At 49.8% G+C, this 20,937-nt stretch overlaps 1 protein-coding gene across 6 annotated transcripts in view; it reads left to right on the plus strand.

Moving 5' to 3' along the window:
- The first annotated feature begins 19,411 nt into the window (after positions 1–19,411).
- Syt6 (synaptotagmin 6) overlaps positions 19,412–20,937 on the plus strand; it is a 59,990-nt gene continuing 58,464 nt past the window's right edge. For 2 of the 6 annotated variants that reach the window (XR_003735378.2, XM_028877329.2), the window contains exon 1: positions 19,527–19,780. Coding sequence is in view for 2 of the 6 variants with exons in the window: in XM_028877329.2 (XP_028733162.1) it covers positions 19,618–19,780 (163 nt within the window). In the remaining 4 variants the exon portion in view is untranslated. Of the gene's footprint in view, positions 20,495–20,937 lie in introns of all 6 variants that reach the window. The other 4 variants (XM_028877328.2, XR_003735380.2, XM_028877332.2 and 1 more) reach the window with 4 other exon arrangements.

Here is a 20,937-nt window from a genome sequence, read left to right on the forward strand (position 1 = left end):
GGATCGACCTTGTACTCCTCCAGGGCATCCTAGAGAGTGGCGTTAACTCAGAAACAAAACATTGACAGTATGTAAGTAATAAGCTAAAAATAATATGTACACACAAATTCCCTTTTACAATGTGGAGTACAAATGTGTCTTTACCATTGTCTTAGTTACTTTTATATTGCTGTGATAAAACACCTTGACCAAAGAAACTTCTAGAAGAAAGAGTTTAGTGGGGTCTTACAGTTTCAGATGTCAGGGCAGGGAGCATGGCAGCAGGCTGGCAGGCAGCCATGGCGCTGGAGCAGTAGCTGAGAGATAACATCTTCATCCACAAGCATGAGGCAGAGAGGATGAGATGGCACGGGCTTTTGAAATCTCAAAGCCCATCCCCAAGTGATACACTTCCTCCAACAAGGCCGTATTTCCTAAACCTTTCCAAACAGTCCCATCAAGTGTCCAACATATGAGCCTATGGGGGCCATTCTCATTCAAACTACTATGATAATACAGAATACAAAATTGCTCCTCTCTGTCTCACCTGTCCCGTTATCCCCCACTCCAGTAGTGACTCTTATCTATAAGATCTGCAGTTTACTGACATTTTTTACCAGTGTGGAACTCACTAACACAAAGTTGTACGTATCAGAATACTCCACATGCCACAGAAAGCAGTTATGACTTGGTGTGAAACTATTTAAGAAACGTGTGTGCCAGAAATAAAAGTAAGAGCCAAGGCTAGAAGACACTCACTGCATTAGGTAGACGTGGATAAACTCATTTCTCTATAACCCCTCAGCCTTGGTTACTTTTGAAATGGTTGGAATAAATTGACTCCATTTTTTGCTTTTGGCTTTGAGACATGGTCTCCTTACAAAGCCCAGGGTGGCCTTGAACTTATAACCTCCCTGCTTTAGCCCTGCAAATACCCAGCATGACTTTGTTTTGATTCTGACCTCATTGGTTGAAGCATTAGTCTTATATCCATGCATTGAATTTTGGATTTTTTTTTTTTTTGAATTTTTATTTATTTATGTGTGTTCTGTCTTCCTGTACACCTTCATGACAGAAGAGGGCATCAGATCCCATTGTAAGTGGTTCTGAGCCACCATGTGGTTGCTGGGAATTGAACTCAGGACCTCTGGAAGAGCAACCAGTGCTCTTAACCACTGAGCCATCTCTCCAGCCCGAATTTTGGAATTTCAATAACCTTTAATCAGCATACACAGACCATCTTTAAGTTGCGGCCTTCCCAAGCCTTGTGTGATTTGCTCAGATGTTTTCCAACATGCTTAAGCCTGCTGGGTTTGTCCATATCTTTCCTTTTGCATTTTGGAAAATTGTAGTCATTTTATCTAAGGAGAAAATTTTATTTAACCATATAAAATCCTTCAGTTCTCCTTACCAAAAACTATCCTCAGACGAGTCTTCTCTATATACCTTTTCTTTCTCACTTGCTGTTTTCTCTGTGCTGTATTTCTTCCCATAATATCGTAAGAGTAACATAAGGAACAAATTCACCTGCTGTTAGTAAAAGAGAATTGAGGGCCCGTGGTGGTGGTGGCGGCGGCGGCGGCGGCGGCGGCGGCGGCGGCGGCGGCGGCCACCTTTAATCCCAGCACAGAGGCAGGTGGATCTCTGTGAGTTTGAGGCCAGCCTGGTCTACAGAGTGAGTTCTAGGACAGGCTCCAAAGCTACACAGAGAATCCCTGTCTCAAAAAACCAAAAACAAACAAAAAAAGAGAATTGAGTCCAAATTACATTTTTGAGATAGTATATCAAATTAACATAATCTGTTCACACATCATTAAACCATGCTTTTCTTGTTTGTTGTAAACCATGGGCAGACTTTACTTGAAATTTTTTAGACTCTTTTACAATTTCTTTACACAAAAGTCTGAGAGAAAAAAATATATTCCAGCCAGAGCTGGCCAAGACGGCAGACTGGACAGAAAGCTACCCTGTGTCAGAAAACAGGCCAAACACAGAGAAAACACACAGAAAATCTTCCTATGTTAACTCTGTAATTACCGTTTGGGATACAAAAGACATTTGCTCCCCTGATGACTTGGGGGATATACAAACAGCTGCTTTTTAAAAATAGAGGTATACGTGTAGTCAGACCAATTTGTCAGAACATGCCCCAAGAGGCTGTTCCCGGAAATGAGGCTGTCAGCCATTCTAAAAATCAGAGCTCCCAAACAAGCCGGACAAAGAGCAGAATGGAACAGAACGGCACACGTGTCCACACGGCCCATAACCTGGGAATGAAGACAGCACAGAACACGCTTTGAAATCAAAGGCCAGACCAACCTTAGCCCAGGCTCCGAACCAGAAAGCTCCACGATTCCCTTTGTGAAGTGAAAGCGACACAGTCTATGCGCCAGGGTCCCGGGGGCCAGGAAGCTCCCCAGTGGAGCCACTTAAGAGTGTTCCAGCCTGGAACTCGGGCTCCCCAAGTCCAGGCATCGATGGCGATGCCTCATTGACTCAGGGACTTTTGGAGTGGTCTTGACGCCGTCCGGGTGGAGCTGCCCGAGTTTACCAGAGCTTGTGCTGACTGTGACCAGATTGCCCAGCGAACAGTGCCGAGGACTGAGTCTCTAAGCGCACTTTACTCAGCAAGCTGGGCACCTAAGGCAGCGGGTTAAGGTCTTAAACATGCCGCCTCCATCTCAGCTGCAGCCAGCAGGTTATTTGGAAGTGCGGGGTGGGGACCAGAAGCAGCTCATCCTTTCGGAGCTGAGTTTTGCTCTTCCCTCAGGTGGTCAGGCACATTTCTGCAGCTTGTGATGCCTGGTGCATTTCTCATTATCCTTCTACCTCATCTTGTGGATGTCTGGGCTCAGGTACTTCTTCTAACACCGGATCGTGGCTGCCAGTGTCCACCTTGAATTCCTCCAGGGGCAACTGGTTTGGCTGGCTGGAGGTGAGAGGGTTAAATCTGAACAACGGTTAGTGTGTAGGTGCTACAGTCGTAACAAGATGCAGGTGCGTATCCCTTTATACCAAACGGAGTAGGTGTGTTGTTATAATACAGAATATAAAAGAAACCCTGTCTTGAAAAAAAACCAAAAAGAAAAAAAGAATATAAAAGCCATCTTTTCTGTCCCATACCAGTAAAGCAGAACATGTTGGCATCAGAAATTTGTGTAGAGGAGACTACTGACATCATGTCAGACAGGAGGGAGGGGGGAGGGAGGGAGGAAGAGAGAGAGAGAGAGAGAGAGAGAGAGAGAGAGAGAGAGAGAGAGAGAGAGAGAGAGAGAGAGAGACTGCTCTGTAACAAGGTATACCCCCCAAGGACATGGTCCCTAGTGACCCACTTCCTCAGACACCACCTCCAAAATTTTCTGTTGCTTTCTAATAATGCCATCAAATCATGAGTTCATCAGTAGATTAATCCACTGATTAATGGGGTAAAGGTTTTAACCCATGAGCACAGCCACATGTATAAATAAAATTCAACTCCAACCTACCACCTCTACCACCCTCATCCAGGTTCAGGCACCACCACCTCTCTCTGGCATTATAATATTCTTCCCAGTGACGTCCCTACTGCCACCCTTGTCCTATACTGTATGCGCCACACAAGCAGAAGGACACTTTGGGATGGGACAGAGATGAGACAGTGTAGCATGAATCTTAAAAAGTTCTTATTAATAAGATCAAACCCAGGGCCAGTTACTGGGGTGAAATGCTGGATGGTCAGAGAGACAGAGCAAGCCACAGCTAACCTCACCTGGCCAACTTCTCAGCTGGTCTTGTTTCCTCAGACTGGAAGCCTCTGAGTCCTCACCCAGAATGGGTCTCAGCTGAACTGTGCTGCTAGAAGTCTGAAAGCTTAACCAGCCAAATGCTTCTTGTTTCGGGTCTTTACGCCTTATATATCTTTCCTTTCTACCATCACTCCCTGGGATTAAAGGCTCACTTTCTAGGATTAAAGACGTGTATCACCATGCCTGGCTGTTTCCAATGTGGCCTTGAACTCACAGAGATCCAGAGGGATTTCTACCTCTGGAATGCTAGGATTAAAGGTGTGAGTGCCACCATTTTCTAGCCTTTGTGTCTAGTGGCTGTTCTGTCTCTGACCCCAGATAAGTTTATTAGGGTACACAATATTTTGGGGAACACAATACCACCACAAGACAGGGTGGCATAGAGCTGAGGTTGGCCTGAATTTACTATGTAGCTGCGATTGGCCTTGAACTCCTGACCTTTCTAACTCTACTTCTCAAGGGCTGGGATTGAAGACTTCTGCCACCTCATTGAAAATGTAAAACAGCTCATGAGCATTCTTGTCCAAATCCAGATCCTTCCGTCACTCAGCATAAATCGTTCTCACTGAGGTCTGTGAAGTGCCGTGTGGGCTCTCTCCCCTAGAGCGTTCTCGGAGATGGAAGCATCGCCCTCTTTGCTGGCCACTGTGGTACCCACAGGCAGCTGTTAACACGTCTGAGCAGCCTACAGCAACCGAGAAGGTGAATTTGAATTAAAAGAGATTTTTTTTACATTTACTTAGTGTGTGTGTGAACACACGCACATGCCATGCATGGTACATGAAGGTCAGAGGACAACTTGCAGGAGTTAGTGCTCTCTCTCCTCCCACCGCCTAAGTGCTGGGGGCTAAACTCGGGTCCCCGCGTTCTGCCGGAGCCACCCACTGAGTCATTTCCCCACATCTTTTTTTTTTAAAGGATTTTTAAATTTTATTTTATGTGTATGTTTGTGCCTGACTATATGTATGTTCACCACGTATGTTCAGGCACCCAACATAGACCAAAGAGGGTATCACATCTCCTGGAACCGGAGTTACAGGTGCTTGTAAGCCGAACAATGTGAAGGGTGAGACTTGAACCCAGGTCCTCTGCAAGAATAGCAAGGGCTCTTAACTGTTGATCTCCAGCCTCCTGATTAAAAAAAAAAAAAATGGACCAGCCTTAATATTATACATCCCAGGGGCTCAGGAGAGAGAACTACTAACGGCGAGGACTATTTTCAGGAAATAGAATCTCAGCACACCGAGCTCTATAGTCCACTTGCTTTAATTCCTCTGGCATAACATCCTTTATACATAGCTTTATACACAGTTAGCTCTCATGCCTAGCTCCTTTCTTGTCTAATTTCTCTCTATATTTATCTACTGTCCCCTCTAGGTTCTATCTTAATTTCTTCATCTAGTTCTGTCCCTTCTAGGTTCTCGTCTATCTAGTTCTTTCCCCTATCAGCTCCTCTCCCATCTCCTTCTCTCTCATCTGGCTCTTCCTCATCTTGTTCTTCCCCATCTGGCTCTTCCTCATCTTCCATCTCATTCCTCTAGTCCTCTCTTTTAGCCCTTCAATCTAGTTCTTCCCCATCTCAGTTCCAACCCTCTCTTCCCCCCCCCCCCACCTTGCCCTGGAAGTCCCGGTATATAAAGGGAGGGTCCGAGCTAAATTGTGTAAAGCTATTACTTAACGTCCACCTTTCCTAGGCGGTATCTCCTTGTGGAATTTACCCTAAGTCAGGAGACTTGCATGTGGGCTGTTATCATTGTTAGTCCTCAGAAGTTGGGCGCCCCCTTGGGTGGTGTTTCCTGTAGTCCTTGAAAGTGGCTAAGGGAGATAATCTGATTCCAGAGAAAGCCTTTCCTGAAGCTGTTCTCCAAATACCTGGAATGTGTATGTCCAGAGAGTGATCAGTCTACACTGTTAGTCCTTCTTAGGGAAAAGCCAATTGGAAAAATTATGAAGGCACACATGATTTTCATAACAGAATACAGCTGATATATAACAAACCAAGTAACACCAAGAACTCCTTGGGATTTGGCTTCTTCTGGAGGAATTCCCTACCAGGTAGTGACTTTGCCATAACCAGCCGAGTTCTTATGATATATTCCTGCGGCCCGCAGCAATTCCATTCTAACTAATTTAAACTTAAATAGCAATATGTGATTATTTATATTGGACAGTTCAGCCTTCCTCCCGGACTTGGCCTCCTACTCATTCATTCATTCACACACTTTTCTGGAATAGATGCTGAGTGCACACCCTTCCACTTGACAAATACTCCATATGAGATGTAGTTCCATTCCTTTCAATTCATTCATTCATTCATTCATTCATTCATTCTGTGCGTGTGTAAGAGCAGGGGTACCACAACAGCACATACATGGAAGTCAGAGGACAGCTTTTGGGAGTTGGTCCTCTCCTTCCGATATGTGGGTTCCAAGGATCTAACTCAGGTCTTCAGGCTCGGCAGCAAGGGCCCTCAGCCTCTGAGCCAGCTCACTGGCCTCATTTTTCTCTTTCATTTAGCTCCAGGCACACTGACTTTCCTGATGCTCCTTGAACATTTAAGCACACCGTGCCCATTGTACTTGTTTTTCTTGATGTCTGGAATTCCTTGTCCTGGTTATCAAATGTCTCACCCCTCATTTTGTTCTGGTCAAATGTCATCTTTTCATAAATGTTTCCTGAACAATCCACCCACGAAGGCGTCACCTGTGGCTCTCCACCTCTGTTCTTGAGCCTCATTTTTCATCCTGACGTTTGTGAGTGCCTGCCACAGCTCATCCTCCCTACCCTTTATTAGCTTATAAGCCTCTGAGGGATGGGAGTCTGGGTCCGTTCGCTACAGCGCATCCTATGCTTAGATGTGGACTCAGTCAGCAGCTGAATGTGTTCATTAGAGAAACAGGCCTTGGCCGAGAGTAAGCACCTAAGCAGCGTTGTATTGAAAAGAGGCAGACAGCTATCAGAAGCTCCCAAGCATTGAGTTGGTCGTGATGTTGGGGACACATGTGATATGAAGGAACCCGTACTAAGGACCAGTGGCAGGTGTTTGAGCAGGCTGTGGGTGAGAGAGTCAGGGTGTGAGTGTGGTCTACAGAGGTCAACACAGAGAGCAGGAAGTGAAGGAGGAGAAGACTTCCACAGAACAGCCCGTGTGGGGGATGATTTGGCTGAGAAGATTGGGCACAGCGCCCAGGTCAGGGCCTGGAGGGAGGACGTGGAGACCACAGGCAGTCCGGAAGCATCCTCTCCCATCAGACGTAAGGTCTCCTGGAGCTGAACCACAGCTGTTCACCACAGACCATCTGGCCTAAGACAAACTTCTCACGGTCCCTCCCTCTTCTGGTAAGAGCTGGCCTGTTGACAGTGATGCTCTGTGTGCTGTTTGTCTAATGTTTCTTTCTCTTGTCCACATCTGCTCTGCGCCCTGCCTCAATTAACTAAATTCTTTTGTGATGAGGAGCAAGGAGTCCCTTTGGGCTTCAGATCTAAGCTGTGTTCTCCTTTCCAGCTTCACCTGTGAGAAAGCAGATATTTGATTGGTCTCTGTGTCTGTTTCTGCCTTAGAATCTGGAGATGGGACTCTCTTGGGGACCTTGACACCTGTAACACCTGTGGTTCAAAATGCCACTCTTTAAAGAAAGAGTGGTCTCTGTCTCTGTCTCTGTCTCTTTGTCTCTGTCTCAGTCTCTCTCTCTCTCTGTGTGTGTGTGTGTGTGTGTGTGACTTGTGCAAGTGCCCATGGGTATGCTTGTAGAGGCCAGAACAAATCATTTCATGTCATCTTCTTCTGTTGTGCTTAATTTATTATTTTCAGACAAGGCCTCTCAGTGAATGAGAAACTCACCATTTTAGTCTGGCTGGGCAATGAACTCTAGGTATCCACCTGGCTCCAACCCCCACCCTCACCCCACCCAGTGCTGGGGTTACGGGCACACAGCCATGACTGGCTTCTTATGTGGGTGCTATGAATTCGCACTCAGGTCCTTAGGCTTGCAGATAACCACTGTTACTCATGAAGCCATTTCCCCAACCTCAAAATGCTGCGGTTTCTAAAGCCTTCCCTGGCTCCCCGAGACTGGAGCTCCCCTCTCTAGCCTACCATTCTTTGCTCATGCTTGACAAGAGGCTCAAGACACCAGGCTGTCACAGTATTGGACAGCAAGTTCCTTTAGCTTCCAGACTCTTCCTTATCTGTCCCCTCAACTTTCAGCTCAGAATAAGGGTCCAAGAAGCCCATGAGTGGAACAGCTGGCTATGACTGGGGAGACAGGGTAACAGGTACACTTGGGCAGAGTCCTAAGCCAAGTTTTGTAATGATCATAAAAGACAGAGCCTGAAGGCTGGTTAGTCTTCATGTCCTCCTCTTTACCTCTCCACTAATGAGTTGACTGGCCATATTCAGCTGTCTAGGTGGTTCTACAGGGTACCATCAGCTTTGAATGAAGACATTCAGGCACTACTACTTAAAACTCTTGTACTGGAGTGGAGATGAATGCTCAGTGGGTAAAAACACTTGTTCTGAAAGTGTGAGGGCCAGAGTTCAAATCCTCAGCACCCATGTAAATAGCTGAGCACGGCCATGGGTGTCTGTTACCCCAGCATTGTAGGGCAGAGACAGGAAGGTTCTCGGGAGCTTGCTGGCTAACCAACCTAGCCAAAATAGCCTAGCCATTTCAGTGAGAGACCCCTCTGTCAAGACAATAGGGCAGAGAATGAGAGAGGAAGACTAATGTCCCACTCTGGCCTTCACGTGCACATGTGTGGGCGTGTGTACCCACATAACACACATGCATACATCACACACACACACACACACACATACACACACTATGTATTTTGGGTCAAAATATGCCAAATATTATAAGACATTGTAGACAACTGAATAACAATTACATATTGTATATAAGAGAATTATTTTGCTAGGTTTTTTTGGGGGGTGATGGTTGCACATATATGCAAAGTCAAATATACACACATATATGTATATATTAGAAGTGTATGCAGATGAATTGACAGGTATGCTAATATAATGTCTGAAATTTACCTTAAGGCTTTTTGAAGATAACCAAATGAGATATGAAATGAACAAGGTTAGAATATCAATATATTTTGAAGGTAGGTGATAGGTATGTGGGATTTCATTTTATTATTCTTTCCTTTTTATTTTTGTATGTCTGAAAACATTTATCAAGCAAAACTCAGTCACTTGTTCTCTCCCCTCGTGAAGCTGAGAGGGTCACCCTCCATCCAGTGCCCTGTGAGGGTCACCCTCCGTCTGGTGCCCTGTGAGGGTCACCCTCCGTCCAGTCCCCTGTGAGGGTCACCCTCCGTCTGGTGCCCTGTGAGGGTCACCCTCCGTCCAGTCCCCTGTGAGGGTTACCCTCTGTCCGGTGCCCTGTGAGGGTTACCCTCCGTCCAGTGCCCTGTGCTCTCTCTATGTGTACCAGCGCAGTAAGAACCCACAGATCTATTAGTGAGACAGCTTCATTAGGAACCCTCAGATTCCACCTTAAAACATGAGCTGATGTCCCTAAGCTTAAAAAGACGATGCTGTAAAGGTCAAAAGGATTAGGAGAGCCGAGAGGGGGTCTGCCCCTAGACTAGGGCATGACCTTCATCACAGCGAGAGAATTTCCCGGCCACAGAAATAGCCACGTGAACCACGGTAGATAAAAGCAGGAGCTTGGGGCTCTGGGTTTTTCTGGCTGTGAGCAGAATTTGCTCCCCTCCAGGGCTTCACACCAGAGCCCAGGCCACACAGCAGTGGGAGTAATTAAGCCAGGAAAGGTCATCGATCCATAATTCATGTCTAAAGGGCTCAATTTAATCATCCGCCGCCTCTCCACCTCCTCACTAGTGTCCACCTCAGTGTAGAAGGAAAAGGGCCACCTGAAGGCTGTATCCTCCCCTTAGAGCAGATAAGGGCAGTTTCTGCTGTCAGTCTCCGCTATTCAAAGGTGGGTAAGGTGTTCCCCCTTATAGAGGACTTTATCAAGGTCACACTCTTGAATCTGAGGTCATTCAATAGACCATAATTAAATCCAAGTGATAATCACATTGCTGCCGTTTATTGAGCACTTAATATATGCTAGACCCTCTCCAGGAGTTATTCCAATTCAGGAAAGTGGTCATATAATCTTCATTTTACTGTTCAGGAAATGGAGGTTCAGATGGGCTATAGACACTGAATAAATCAAACAGACAGGATTTAGATCTGTCTCTGACCAGCTCCAAGGCCCACGCACTTAACCTCTCCGTGTTTTGCCAACTAGAATTGTCTTGGACTTAACAGGAGAGCCACCCAGCGCCAAGTGAGCTCCTTGTGGTCTTCTTTTAAGTTGTAATCGGAGAAGTCAGAGTGGCTTGCTCAACTCTGCTGAAAACGGGCAGAAGCTGGAAGGAAGGAGGACTTCTGCCTTGCCCGGCGCCCTCTGCTGTCACCCATGTTTGTCCCTCACAGCCCAGCATCGCACCAGCAGCCCTGTAAGCCATTCTGAACCTTCACGGGTGTTGGTGGCAATTGTTTCCTGGGACCTGACTTGCTTTGTGTTGGCCCAACTCTACCTGTTCCTCGTGTCTGGGTCCTGCCTTTGGTCTCCAGGAGCCTTTAGCATTTGGCTTCCTTGTACAGCACAAGCCACCACTTAGCTGTTGCTGGAGAGCTTGTGGCAAACTCTAGGGACCCTCTTCTGGTTGTTCAGTTGGTACTTTGAGGACTCAGCCTACTGGCTCATCCTCACAGGGGCCTGGGCCCAGGAAAGGTCTGTGGGTGTGGAACCTGGTCCCTCTGGTCAGAAACAGATCCAGAAATGATGGCTATGGTAATGCTTTCCTGAGAGTTCTGGAAATTTTTTTTCTAACGCCAACTTGCTGTGGCATGCTGAGAAAATTCAAGGAAGAGGATTCCGGTCTTCACTTGGGTAGGGGAACTAAGAGATGGAGCAGATGCCCTGGGAAGGACATGGAGGTGGCAGCAGGACCCTAAAGTGACCCAGGTGGAAGCAACTGAGGCCATTAGTTCAGGGAAGATGCTTTGCAGGCATGGAGCCCACTGGGCAGTTACAGCCCAGAAGATCTCTGGGGGCCCGTGGTGCCAATGTCAGGGAGCCAAAGAAAGGAGACAGAGATGGGGTGTGTCTGTCAATCTAGGTAGCCGAGCTCTGTAGGAAGAGCTCCAAGATGTGCGTAGGGTCTTCAAAGCAGCTGTTCTTAACACATGGCCAGCTTTAGAAAGCCCGATAGAGGAGGGCGACAGCCCCTCCCCCACGCCGGCTCAGCTTGAGATGCTTGGTGGCCTTCACTTCCCTTCCTGGCAAGGAGGAATTAATTAGACACCGTCACCACCTCACACACTTTGAAACCCCCATCTTGGCTGAGCTACCCAGATGGAACTGCTTGAGTACCTACCTCCTAGGCAACGGACACTGTTTACCCAGTCACTTTTTGGGGTCCTTGTCCAGGACGGTTACACCAATAGAAATAGCGTCCTCTAGGGGAGGTTAACTCAAAGAAGATGTCAAAGAAGGAAGGTTCCATGCACCGCCTCTGAGTCTGGCCCTGCGGGAAGAAGAAGAAGGGAGTATTGGAATGGAGGGTCTTGTAGAAATGTTTTCGTGGCTAAGGAACTGTCCTAACAAAGTTTGAGGAAACCCAAGAAAAGCATTGCCCAAGCACCATTCACAGCCCAGAAGCCGGGTGCTAGTGTGCAACAGCCCAGAGGCTCCCAGGCTAACCTTTCCCTCCCCAACTCACTCACAACTAGAATAGCTTCTGGGGAAAACAGACACTTTTTTTTTTGTGGTGCCACTTGGCTCTAGCGTTTTAGTGGGATGAATAATGAAAGTACCCTGCCATTCTGGCTCCCCACCCCAGGTGAGCACAGCTGTGAGGAAAACAATTGGTTTGGGGTAATTTTCATGCACAAGAATGATAAAGAATTGGATAGAGGCAAACAGGCCATCCAATCCACCTCCTGCTGGGGTGGCAGGCTCTCAGACTCTTGGCGGTCTCCCTGGGCTCTGGAGCTGTGGCTTGCAGCCACCCCCATGCCTGCTGCTCTCTCTGCAAGAGTTCTTGGAATCCTGGCCCTGGTTCCCAACCTTCTCCCTTGAGGTTGCCTCACAGAGCCATTTCCTCTTTTCTTGTCCTCCTCCTGAAGTCTTCATCTGCCCTGTCCCTAGGGGCTAAGGTGAGCTCCACCCACCAACTGGCTTCCTGCTTGCCTGAGCAGCCCACTCTGAGGAAGCACCCTTAGGGACAGAGGTCTCTGTGATTATCTCAGAGTTTTTAATGTTGCCCTGTTCCACTCTCCTGGGGATGCTAAAGTTTCCCAAAAGCTGGATAGCCACCGCTAAAGGAGAACTTCAGAGTATCTGCCAGATAGATATGTTCAGGAGAGTGACCGAAAGTTCTTGTGTGTGTGTGTGTGTGTGTGTGTGTGTGTGTGTGTGTGTGTGTGTGTGTGTTAGGGGAAATAATTACCCAGAAAGAAACAAAATCTGTCCCATCAAGCTTAGCTGTTGTTCTTAGAAACAAACACAGCATCACCCTCCCACAGCATAGCTACCCAGCCTTGACTCTGGCTGCCTCCTCCATGCTGAGACAGAACTCCTGTTGCCCAGACTAGACAGGATCTCCTGGGCGATGGGTCATGCTTCCATTCTCTACCACTCTCTCAGCCCCATGGGGGCTTTGTTAATTTGGGGCGGGGGACTGAGAGTCAAAATGTAGTTGATGACAGCTCCCTCCCATGTCTGTCCCTCCCTATGCTTTCTCTACCCCCAGGTCTGGGAGGAAGAGGTGAGAAGAATATATGTGGAGAGAGGGAAAAGCTCAGAGAGGTAGAAATGGGGGTGGGGTGGGAAGGCAATTTTGCATTCCTCATTAGCAGCACTAATTGCACAGTGATGACTTTGTGTTATTATCAGAAATTTATCCTGGCAAACAGTCAGCTCCCCAGCAGACACACACTTGCCTCACAGCGACAGCTTGACACTCAAGAGAATGAGCAATTTTGTCTTGAGCCCTGAATTCTGCTGTATGTGCTGAGAGGTTCTGAGCATGTGCCTCCAGCCTCTTGTGGGGACATTACTCTGAGGCAGAAGGCCAGGTTGAGACCTTCCCCCACAGCTGAGGGAGCCTGAGTACCAAATATCTGAGGGCCTGGGGTCCCCTCTCTCACTTGGTTCTGGAAAGGAAGTCTGCTGCCTTCTCTTTTCCAGAAAGTATTTGTTTTGGCTTGAAACGTTTAAGCCTGGAATGTTCCCAGTTCCTTCTAACTCAAGTCACCTGGCAAAACAAGAAAGCTGAAACAACTCAGAGTGCTCAAAACAATTCCCTTCCAAGAAGCCTGCCTGATTTGGCCTGGGAAACCACATTGGAGTCTCCCCACACTCATACCCTCACCCTGTACAGGATGTGGACCTGATGTGAGCCACTAAGGGTTTAAAGACTATGAGATAGGTGAATTGGGGTAGCTCAGTGGTAGAGCGCTTGCCTGGCAAACGCAATGCCCTGGGTTCAGTCCTCAGCTCTGGGGTGGGGTGGAGGGTGGGAAAGGACAGTGAATCTTGGTTTAAGAAGTATACAGGCTAGGAAGTGTCTTGTTAAATGCCATGCCAAAGGAGAATGTGCAGTGGGATGACCAAAAAAGTGGACACCCGAGTCAGCTCCAGAAGTCTGCTGCCTGTATACCAACTCATGGCAACCTCTCAGTACCAAAGAAAGGGGAGCAGCTTCCAGCATCCCCACTCCATTAACGAGAAAACAATGGCACAGAGAGACTTAGCAACTGGCCCATGGATGCACCAATATTATATCATTCGTTGGTCACAAAGTTCCAGAGCTTAGAGCAGCCGAAGAAGCACAGAATCATGCAAAGTAGGGTGGCAGGCAGGGAGGGGGAGATGCAGGGATTGTTCCTTTGAGACCACAGCTCAGGCAGCCTACGGAGGACACCCAGGGTATGTAGAGAAGCAGCTAGACAGAGGGACAGAGGGAAAAAGGCCAGGTCTAGAGGGGCTTTGTCTGCCCTACTAGTTAACATGAAGGGCCAAGACAATCCGGGGAATTTTGAGAATGAGGGTGGCATAATCATATGATGTCTTGCAGCATCCATGATCCGGAGGAAGCATGCTGAATACCTAGGCTAGGGCAGTGAGGATGCTTAGGAGAATCAGAACAGGGCAGGGCTTCAAAACAGTTAGAGATTAAGGACGCCCAGTGATTGACTGTGTGAACCTGGACAAAGGAGAGGGAGACATCAGGAGGGCTCTCAGTTAAGACTCCAGTTCAATTATTGTCTTTCTTTAAGGAGGAAGATCAGGTACACAAAATAAAATATAATTACCAGCTTGGATGTATTGGATGGGAGAGACCTAGGGTCGAGTTGTTCAGAACTGGGAGTTAAAAATGCACATGTGGAAGCAAGAAGAGAGAGTCAGGGACCCAGAATGAGAGGTCCTTGGGATGTGGGCTCCAGAGGAAGGTAGCCTGAGTTCCAGCCTGGTCACTTGGCACCTGGAAGCTTTGGCTAATAGGGCCATTGTCAGGATTAAGGAAACAACCTAGAGCCCAGATTGGCTTAAGGGCTCAGGGAATGTTTGATGTTTGATGTGTGTGTGTGTGTGTGTATGTGTGTGTGTGTGTGTGTGTGTGTGTGTGTGTGTTACATTTTACTTACTTCATGTGCACATGTGTGTGTATGTGTATGGCACAAAAGTGTGCCACAGTGGTCACCTAGAGATCAGAGGACAACGTGCAGGACTTGCAGGAGTCAATTCACTCCTTCCACCACACAGATTCTGGGGATCCAACTCAGGTTGCTAGGCTTCTCAATAAGTCTTTACCTGCACGGCCATCTCACCAGCCCACATTGCTACTATTGATAATAGTATTGTTGCTGGGCATGATGCATGCCTGTAAGTTCAGTCCTTGGGAAGTGGAGGCAAGAAGATGAGGAGATCAAGACCACCCTAGGCTACATATCCAGTCGAAGGCTAGCCTAGGCTAAACAAACAAAAACAGTATTGTTTAACATTTGCAGTTCAAGAGGAGAGTGGGCCACTTGGAGAAAGTGGAGAGCTGACCCAGGAGAAAATGGAAAGATTGAGAGCGGAGAGCTTAGAAGGATGGAAATTTAGAGAGGATTGAGCCACAGAAGTTTCCTGGTCAATGAAGACATGGGCATTTGTACAGCATAGAGGTCAGAGAACTCATTTTAAATCAGTTTCACTCGCGGCCTCTCTCCACAGCAATCCAGTGCTCTCCCTCAGGATAGCAGCCTGCAGCAGAGCTCAGGGATCTGCACATAGTGAGGTGTATTTGAATGTTGCCATGTACAGGAAACAGGACTGTGTCTCAGTTTCTGCAGACTGGGTCTCAGTGAAGACCTTAGTGAGTGCACACGTGCATGAAGACACAGGCTCAATTCTGGTTCTGCCAGGACTTCTCTCTCTCTCTCTCTCTCTCTCTCTCTCTCTCTCTCTCTCTCTCTCTCTCTCTCTCTCTCCTCTCTCTAAGGTATGGGGGACTCACCAGTGAGATGAGATTAACTAATACACCTTACTCTTAGGGCATCTCCCTCACAGAAGTTAACACCCGAGACTGCCTTGTCAAACGCCTCTCCCTTTACAAATGAAGTGTTAGTAAAGGAAAGAGGTGATGCCTCAGCCAGTCATTATACTCCAGCAAACAGCAGGAACATAGATGCTGCCTGGGGTCTTGGACAGGAAAAGAATGTGATCCACAGTGTAGAGGGAAACTGTAATTTGGCGAACAGCTTTGTTCTTTCCAGGGGCTCTGGCCCCTTCATTCCGTGAGAGATTTCAAGTCCTTGATTTTGCTGTCTGAATTCTATCGAAATCAAGGATTAAGACATCTTTTGGCAGGCCTTTTCTAACATGTCACTTTAATTACTTTGGACATTTTATTTGGTTTTCTCTCATTAGTAGAACAGCCAGAGTCTTGAGATTGCAAACTCTCGGCAGGCTCCGTGGGGAGAATTCCCAACCCTGAGGTTGTGCTCTAGGTCCTTTCCTGGAAGCTGGGCTCTGAGCACTGTACACATCCCAGGTGTGGCAGACTCTCCAAGTGGCTCTCTGGAGAGTCCCAGCTCTGCTCAAAGTCAAGCAGTCAAGCATGTTTGGAGGAGGAGGAGGAGCTGACCAGCCCAGGTTCTGACTCTGGGCTTCATCAATGACATCGACTTCCCTCCAAGCCAGCACCTGGGTCCCAGAGATCTTTGCAAAGACACACGGAACTGAATCTTCCATTCCTCTATAATTAATTTATGAATACCCTTTACATATAAGAAAGTCTATTTGAAAATATCATAACCTTTTAAAGGAAAATATAAAAATTTCACAACCCTACCAACCTTCTTTCAATATGAAGAAGGAAGAGGCATTGCTCTGTGGTTAGAGGGTCTGGGAACCACTTTTCTCACAACAGTGAGGACTGAATGAGATAAATTCCTTCTTGGCTGTTTTCAGGGACTAGCTGAGCCAATGAGCACAAGTTAGCCTCTGAACACTATGCCTCCTGGGTGACCCTCTCTGATCTCAGAAGACACCCCAGAAACCATGGGAAAAGGGAGGCAGAGAGAAGAGAGGGGGCCCTCAAAGCTGGGTCAGAGACCCCCTGTGGCTCTGACTCACTTGACAAAGCAGTGGGCTCCCTTGTGTCTAGTTCCCTGTTAGCTCTCTGCACACGTCAGACTACCCACCTTTACAGCTCTGCCTGGGACTGGAGAGGCTGGGGGCGGGGCTGGGGAGAGGGCTCCCTATTTAGAAACGGCACTGAGATGGAAAGATGATATGACACATCAGTTCATGTCAAAGGAGCTCACTCTTCCCGCCTACAGCATTAGCAATTTCTTACCAAGGTTCAAATTAAAAAAAAATTCTATGGACCTCATTTATTTTATTTGTAGCATAATTCAACAAGACACCGAGGCTCTGAGCAGGGTGGGTGCCTGCCCCAAGGGCAGAGAATGGGATGGGGGTGGGGATGTGCACTTTGGCTATCTAGGGAGAGGGTGACAGGGGCCTGGGAGTGGGAGACCTCTGGTTTCTGCTTCAGATCTCTCATTCTGCCTCAGGCCCCTTGTCTAGACCCATTCTGTACTTCTGAACAGCCTGGTCCAGGGATCCCAGATTCAGGCAGTTCTGGCCAAAGCTATAGCCAGGGGAGGGGAGGGGAGCTGGGCACGTGGAAAATCATCCTCTGCTTCTAGCCTTGAACAGCCCCTGCTTCACAAGGACACTGAAGTCTTGACGGTGGCTGGGACTGCCCTAGGCCTGCTACTCCCCTGTCTGATGTCCCTGTTTGGCATTTGGCCATATTTCCCATGCTCCCCCTCTCCCCCATGGGTAAGCCCACACTCGGCATAGTCTCTTTCTCTGCAGGGTTGAATGGTCTACAATTCCATTTCTTTCAACCTTTTTCCCTCTGGCATTTGGGTGACGCCCTCTGGGAATCTGAATCTGGTTTCTTCATATGAGAAGAATTTTAGATGTGTTTGTGAATTGGTGGGTCGGGGATTGAGAGATACAGGAGGAGGTTTTCTTCTGTTTTGATACTGGCTAGTCACCACAGTGGCATCAGCAGCTGATGGTGAGGCAGGAAGAGACCAGCTAGGGTGAAGCTTGTCATAGTGTAAGAAAAAGTATTTTTAGTGTTACTTTCTGAATGTGTGCCTTTGTAGGTGTCTGACTAGGTTTCTCTGCATCTCCTGTGCCTGTCTCCTCTATCTCAGTGTCTCTGTCTCTTTCCTGCAGTTACTCTGGCACCAGAAGCCTGGAGCTCCGGCCTCTTCCTGCAGCCCTGTCAGGGCAGAACCTCTTTCGCTCTGTTAGGTTGAGAAATGCCAGAGACGCAGAGCTGCCTGCCGAGTGTGGAGGCTGGATCCGGGAACAATGAGAAATTATCTGTTAATTCTCAGCTCCTGCCACCTGCTCTGCTCCAAATAGGCTCCTTTGCCTTTAGTTTAGAGGCAAATTCCCCCACTCAGTGTAAGCAAAATATTGATTTCACTGCATCACAGACCTGGGCCCTTGGAAAGTTGGTCCTGTGTTTTTTCATTCTCTGCAAAGGCAAAACAAGGCGCTTTGTTCTGCGAAATGTCCCTAGGAACTCGAGAGGGGGAGGGAGAAATCACCGCGGAGTGAGAGTTGCCGTAAACACTGGCAGAGAGCAGCTCTCCATTTGTGTTTTACATAAACACAAAACCCCCGCTTGGGAAGCTGCTAATGAGCATGTAGCCTGGAGCCTCGGAACTCCGATCTCTCCTGGGGGCTGGGGTTCGCACTGGCGGTGAAGGGGAGGATGACGGCGAGTCTTGGGTTCCTCAGGTGAGTTGAAGGAAGTGGAGAAGCGGAAGCTTACCTGTTGTGGAGACAGCAATCCAGCACCACCGGCTGAAGGTGGTCCAGACTGCACAGGGCCCATGGATCAAGCCTCCTCAGTCCCTCCCGCCCGAAATCCTACATCTCTCAAAGGCAGATTCCAGGGACCCGGGTGGAAGCTGCGAACCGGCTATAATTAATCGCCCCTCCCCACTATTCCCTAACACGGTGCGCACAGGCTGGTTGTACCAACCGAGCCTTCAGCACCACGGACAGGGCCTCAGCATTTCCCTTGCTCTATCCCGCCCTCAGTGTCTGGGGTTTGCAACTGTAGGGCCGGCTGATGAGGCTGGTGCAGATGGTGCACGATAGGGATCGCCTGGAGCTGGCGCTCCGAATCTCCTCCCTCCGGAGCCTGAGTCACAGCCCAAGCCACTTCCAATTAGCTGGCTAATTCGGAGGAAAGACCCTCCTCCCCGACCACTCTCCCTTGCACACACCAGCCCTGTAGTTGGCAGGTGCAGGGGCTCCGGCTAAAGTTTCTCTCCCAGATCCCACCTTAGGAAGGCGACACGTTGATGATAGGTGAGGGCAGGAATCTACCGTGATAGGACATTACAGGGCTCTGTCCGCTGGCAGTTAGCAATGGCTGCTAGATTTCCCGTGAAGTGAGACTCCTATTTAGTTTTCGGTCTTTCTGGCTTCTTGTTATGTATGCTTCATAGAAAAATATATTATTTCTGGTAGGGTTGGTCTGATGCGTGGAAGGTGGGACTGGTGGGAACCGAACCCCTTCCTGAAATGCTCCCCATTCCTATTCGCCAGAAACTTTCTCCTCCCGTTGCCATGGAGAGAGACGGCCGCTGCCTCCGTCGCCATAGCAACGTGCGGGTGCCTTGGACCACAAGCTTGCGGGGCTCTGAAAGTCTTCTTTACAGTTCCCCTCACTCCGCAGTCTTGGGGTCTTCTATCTCCGAAGCTGAGACCCGGCAAGTCTGGCTAACTTCTCCTGTCAACAGCCATGGCAGGGTCCTCCCGCCGTACAGTCAGGCCATCCCTTTTTATGTTGTGTTATTGCGATGCCCACTTGTGCGGCATGTGGCAGTTTCCCCAACGTTTTCACAAGTACTACCTATATTCTCAGGGAGCTCACAAAGCACCAGTAATCATTACACCTCTTTTACGAAAAAGGAAAACTGAGTCCCAGAAAGGCCCAAGGTCACGTCCGCAGTGGCCTTGAATCCTGAACGATGTGGGACCACAGGGTTGGAACCTTCCCGGACTCAAGGCAGGTCCCTGCGTGTGGAGGGGGCGGCCGAGAGGCGCCAGACTTGCCAGCTGCCGCGGGATGCCACGTGAGGGGCGGGGACCCTGCGGGGAAGTGATTAAAAGCACAGTCGAGCCGCAGGGGGCCGCTGCGGGGAGGGTCTTCTTGGGGCAGCCTTGCCCCGCCCCAGTCCGGTCGTGGCTGGGGTTCGAGCCACTGCTCCGCAGGCCTGAGTGTACGGGGCATGAGCGGGGTTTGGGGGGCCGGAGGGCCTCGGTGCCAGGCGGCGCTCGCGGTCCTGGCCTCTCTGTGCCGGGCCCGGCCGCCCCCTCTCGGGCTGGACGTAGAGACTTGTCGGAGCTTCGAGCTGCAGCCCCCGGAGCAGAGTCCGAGCGCGGCCGACTCAGGTACCGGGAGACCCAGAGCCCCCTCCATTCCTGGATTTTCACCGCGGTGGCCTCCCTTCCCCAAGGCACCGGTCCAAGAGCCCCAGCAACCTCAGAAGTCTAGCTTAGGGTCCCAGCCTGGGCCAATCCCCTGGCTCACCGCCCGCAGGAAGAAATTCGAAGGGGATCCGGGAGGAGAACCCCTTCTCCCCTCGGGTCACTAATGGGAGAGCTCCGAGATGCGGCACTCCTGGGGCCTCAGTTTCCCTGGTGTCTCTAGGCTCACCCCAGGGGCGATCGGCCAGGGCCGTGGAGAGGGAGACATCCTGGCTGTGGAGGAAAGCCTGAGTTCCCCGGGGTATCCAGGGTCCGAGGCCCCTCAGTGACTGGGTGAAGGCGGGTCGAGCCCCTGGGCTTGGGAAAAACTTGCGTCTGCAGCTGGCACGCGGTCTTTGTGTCCAGGTCTCTCAGCAGCGAGTGGCTGTCTGCGTCTCGCCGGGGGCAGGGTGGGGTGGGGGCGGGGAGGGTGTCGTGGCGTACCCCCCCCCCACGGCACCCCTATAACTCGCTCCCTCGGTCTCTCTCTGACTCACTCGGACTCCGGGCGGGTGCGCAACTGAGCCGGTGCCTCTCGCCGACTTTGCCAGGCGGGAACCTCCTGCCCCGGGCGGTGCGGACCCTGCGCCGGACGTAGCCCCGGCGGCCGCCCGAGCCAAGTCGAGCTTCCCGGAGCCGGTGAGTCCAGAGCCCGAGCCCGAGCCCCGCGGGGAGGGTCCCGCGTGCAGCCGCGACGTCTCGCGGGAGTCGCGACAACAGGGGTGGCGTGTCGCGCCCTGGCGGCGGGAGCCGCGGGAGTGTCCGCGGCGTGGCAGCCGACCTGCCCGGGTATGTACCTGCTGCATCGGTCTTTGCCGCCCAGCTCGCCCGCTGCAGCGGGATCCTTTGTCCCACAATGAGGAGGGTCCAGGACAGAGCGAGTATGGGTCGTGTCCCCTCGGATGGAAGGGCCCGGGGCAGCGCGAGGCCCGGAGTGAATGCGGCGTGGGGGTGGGGAGATCCTGCAGAGACCGAGGCGCTGGAGTTCCTCGGGGCTCCGCAGACTCACTGAACCTTGTCCCTAACCGAGACCCGGACTCGGACCCTAGTGGCTCTGGGCCTAGGCTTAAGTGGGAGTCGCT

Source organism: Peromyscus leucopus, chromosome 6 (assembly GCF_004664715.2).
Source record: "Peromyscus leucopus breed LL Stock chromosome 6, UCI_PerLeu_2.1, whole genome shotgun sequence".
NCBI classification, from domain to species: Eukaryota; Metazoa; Chordata; class Mammalia; order Rodentia; family Cricetidae; genus Peromyscus; species Peromyscus leucopus.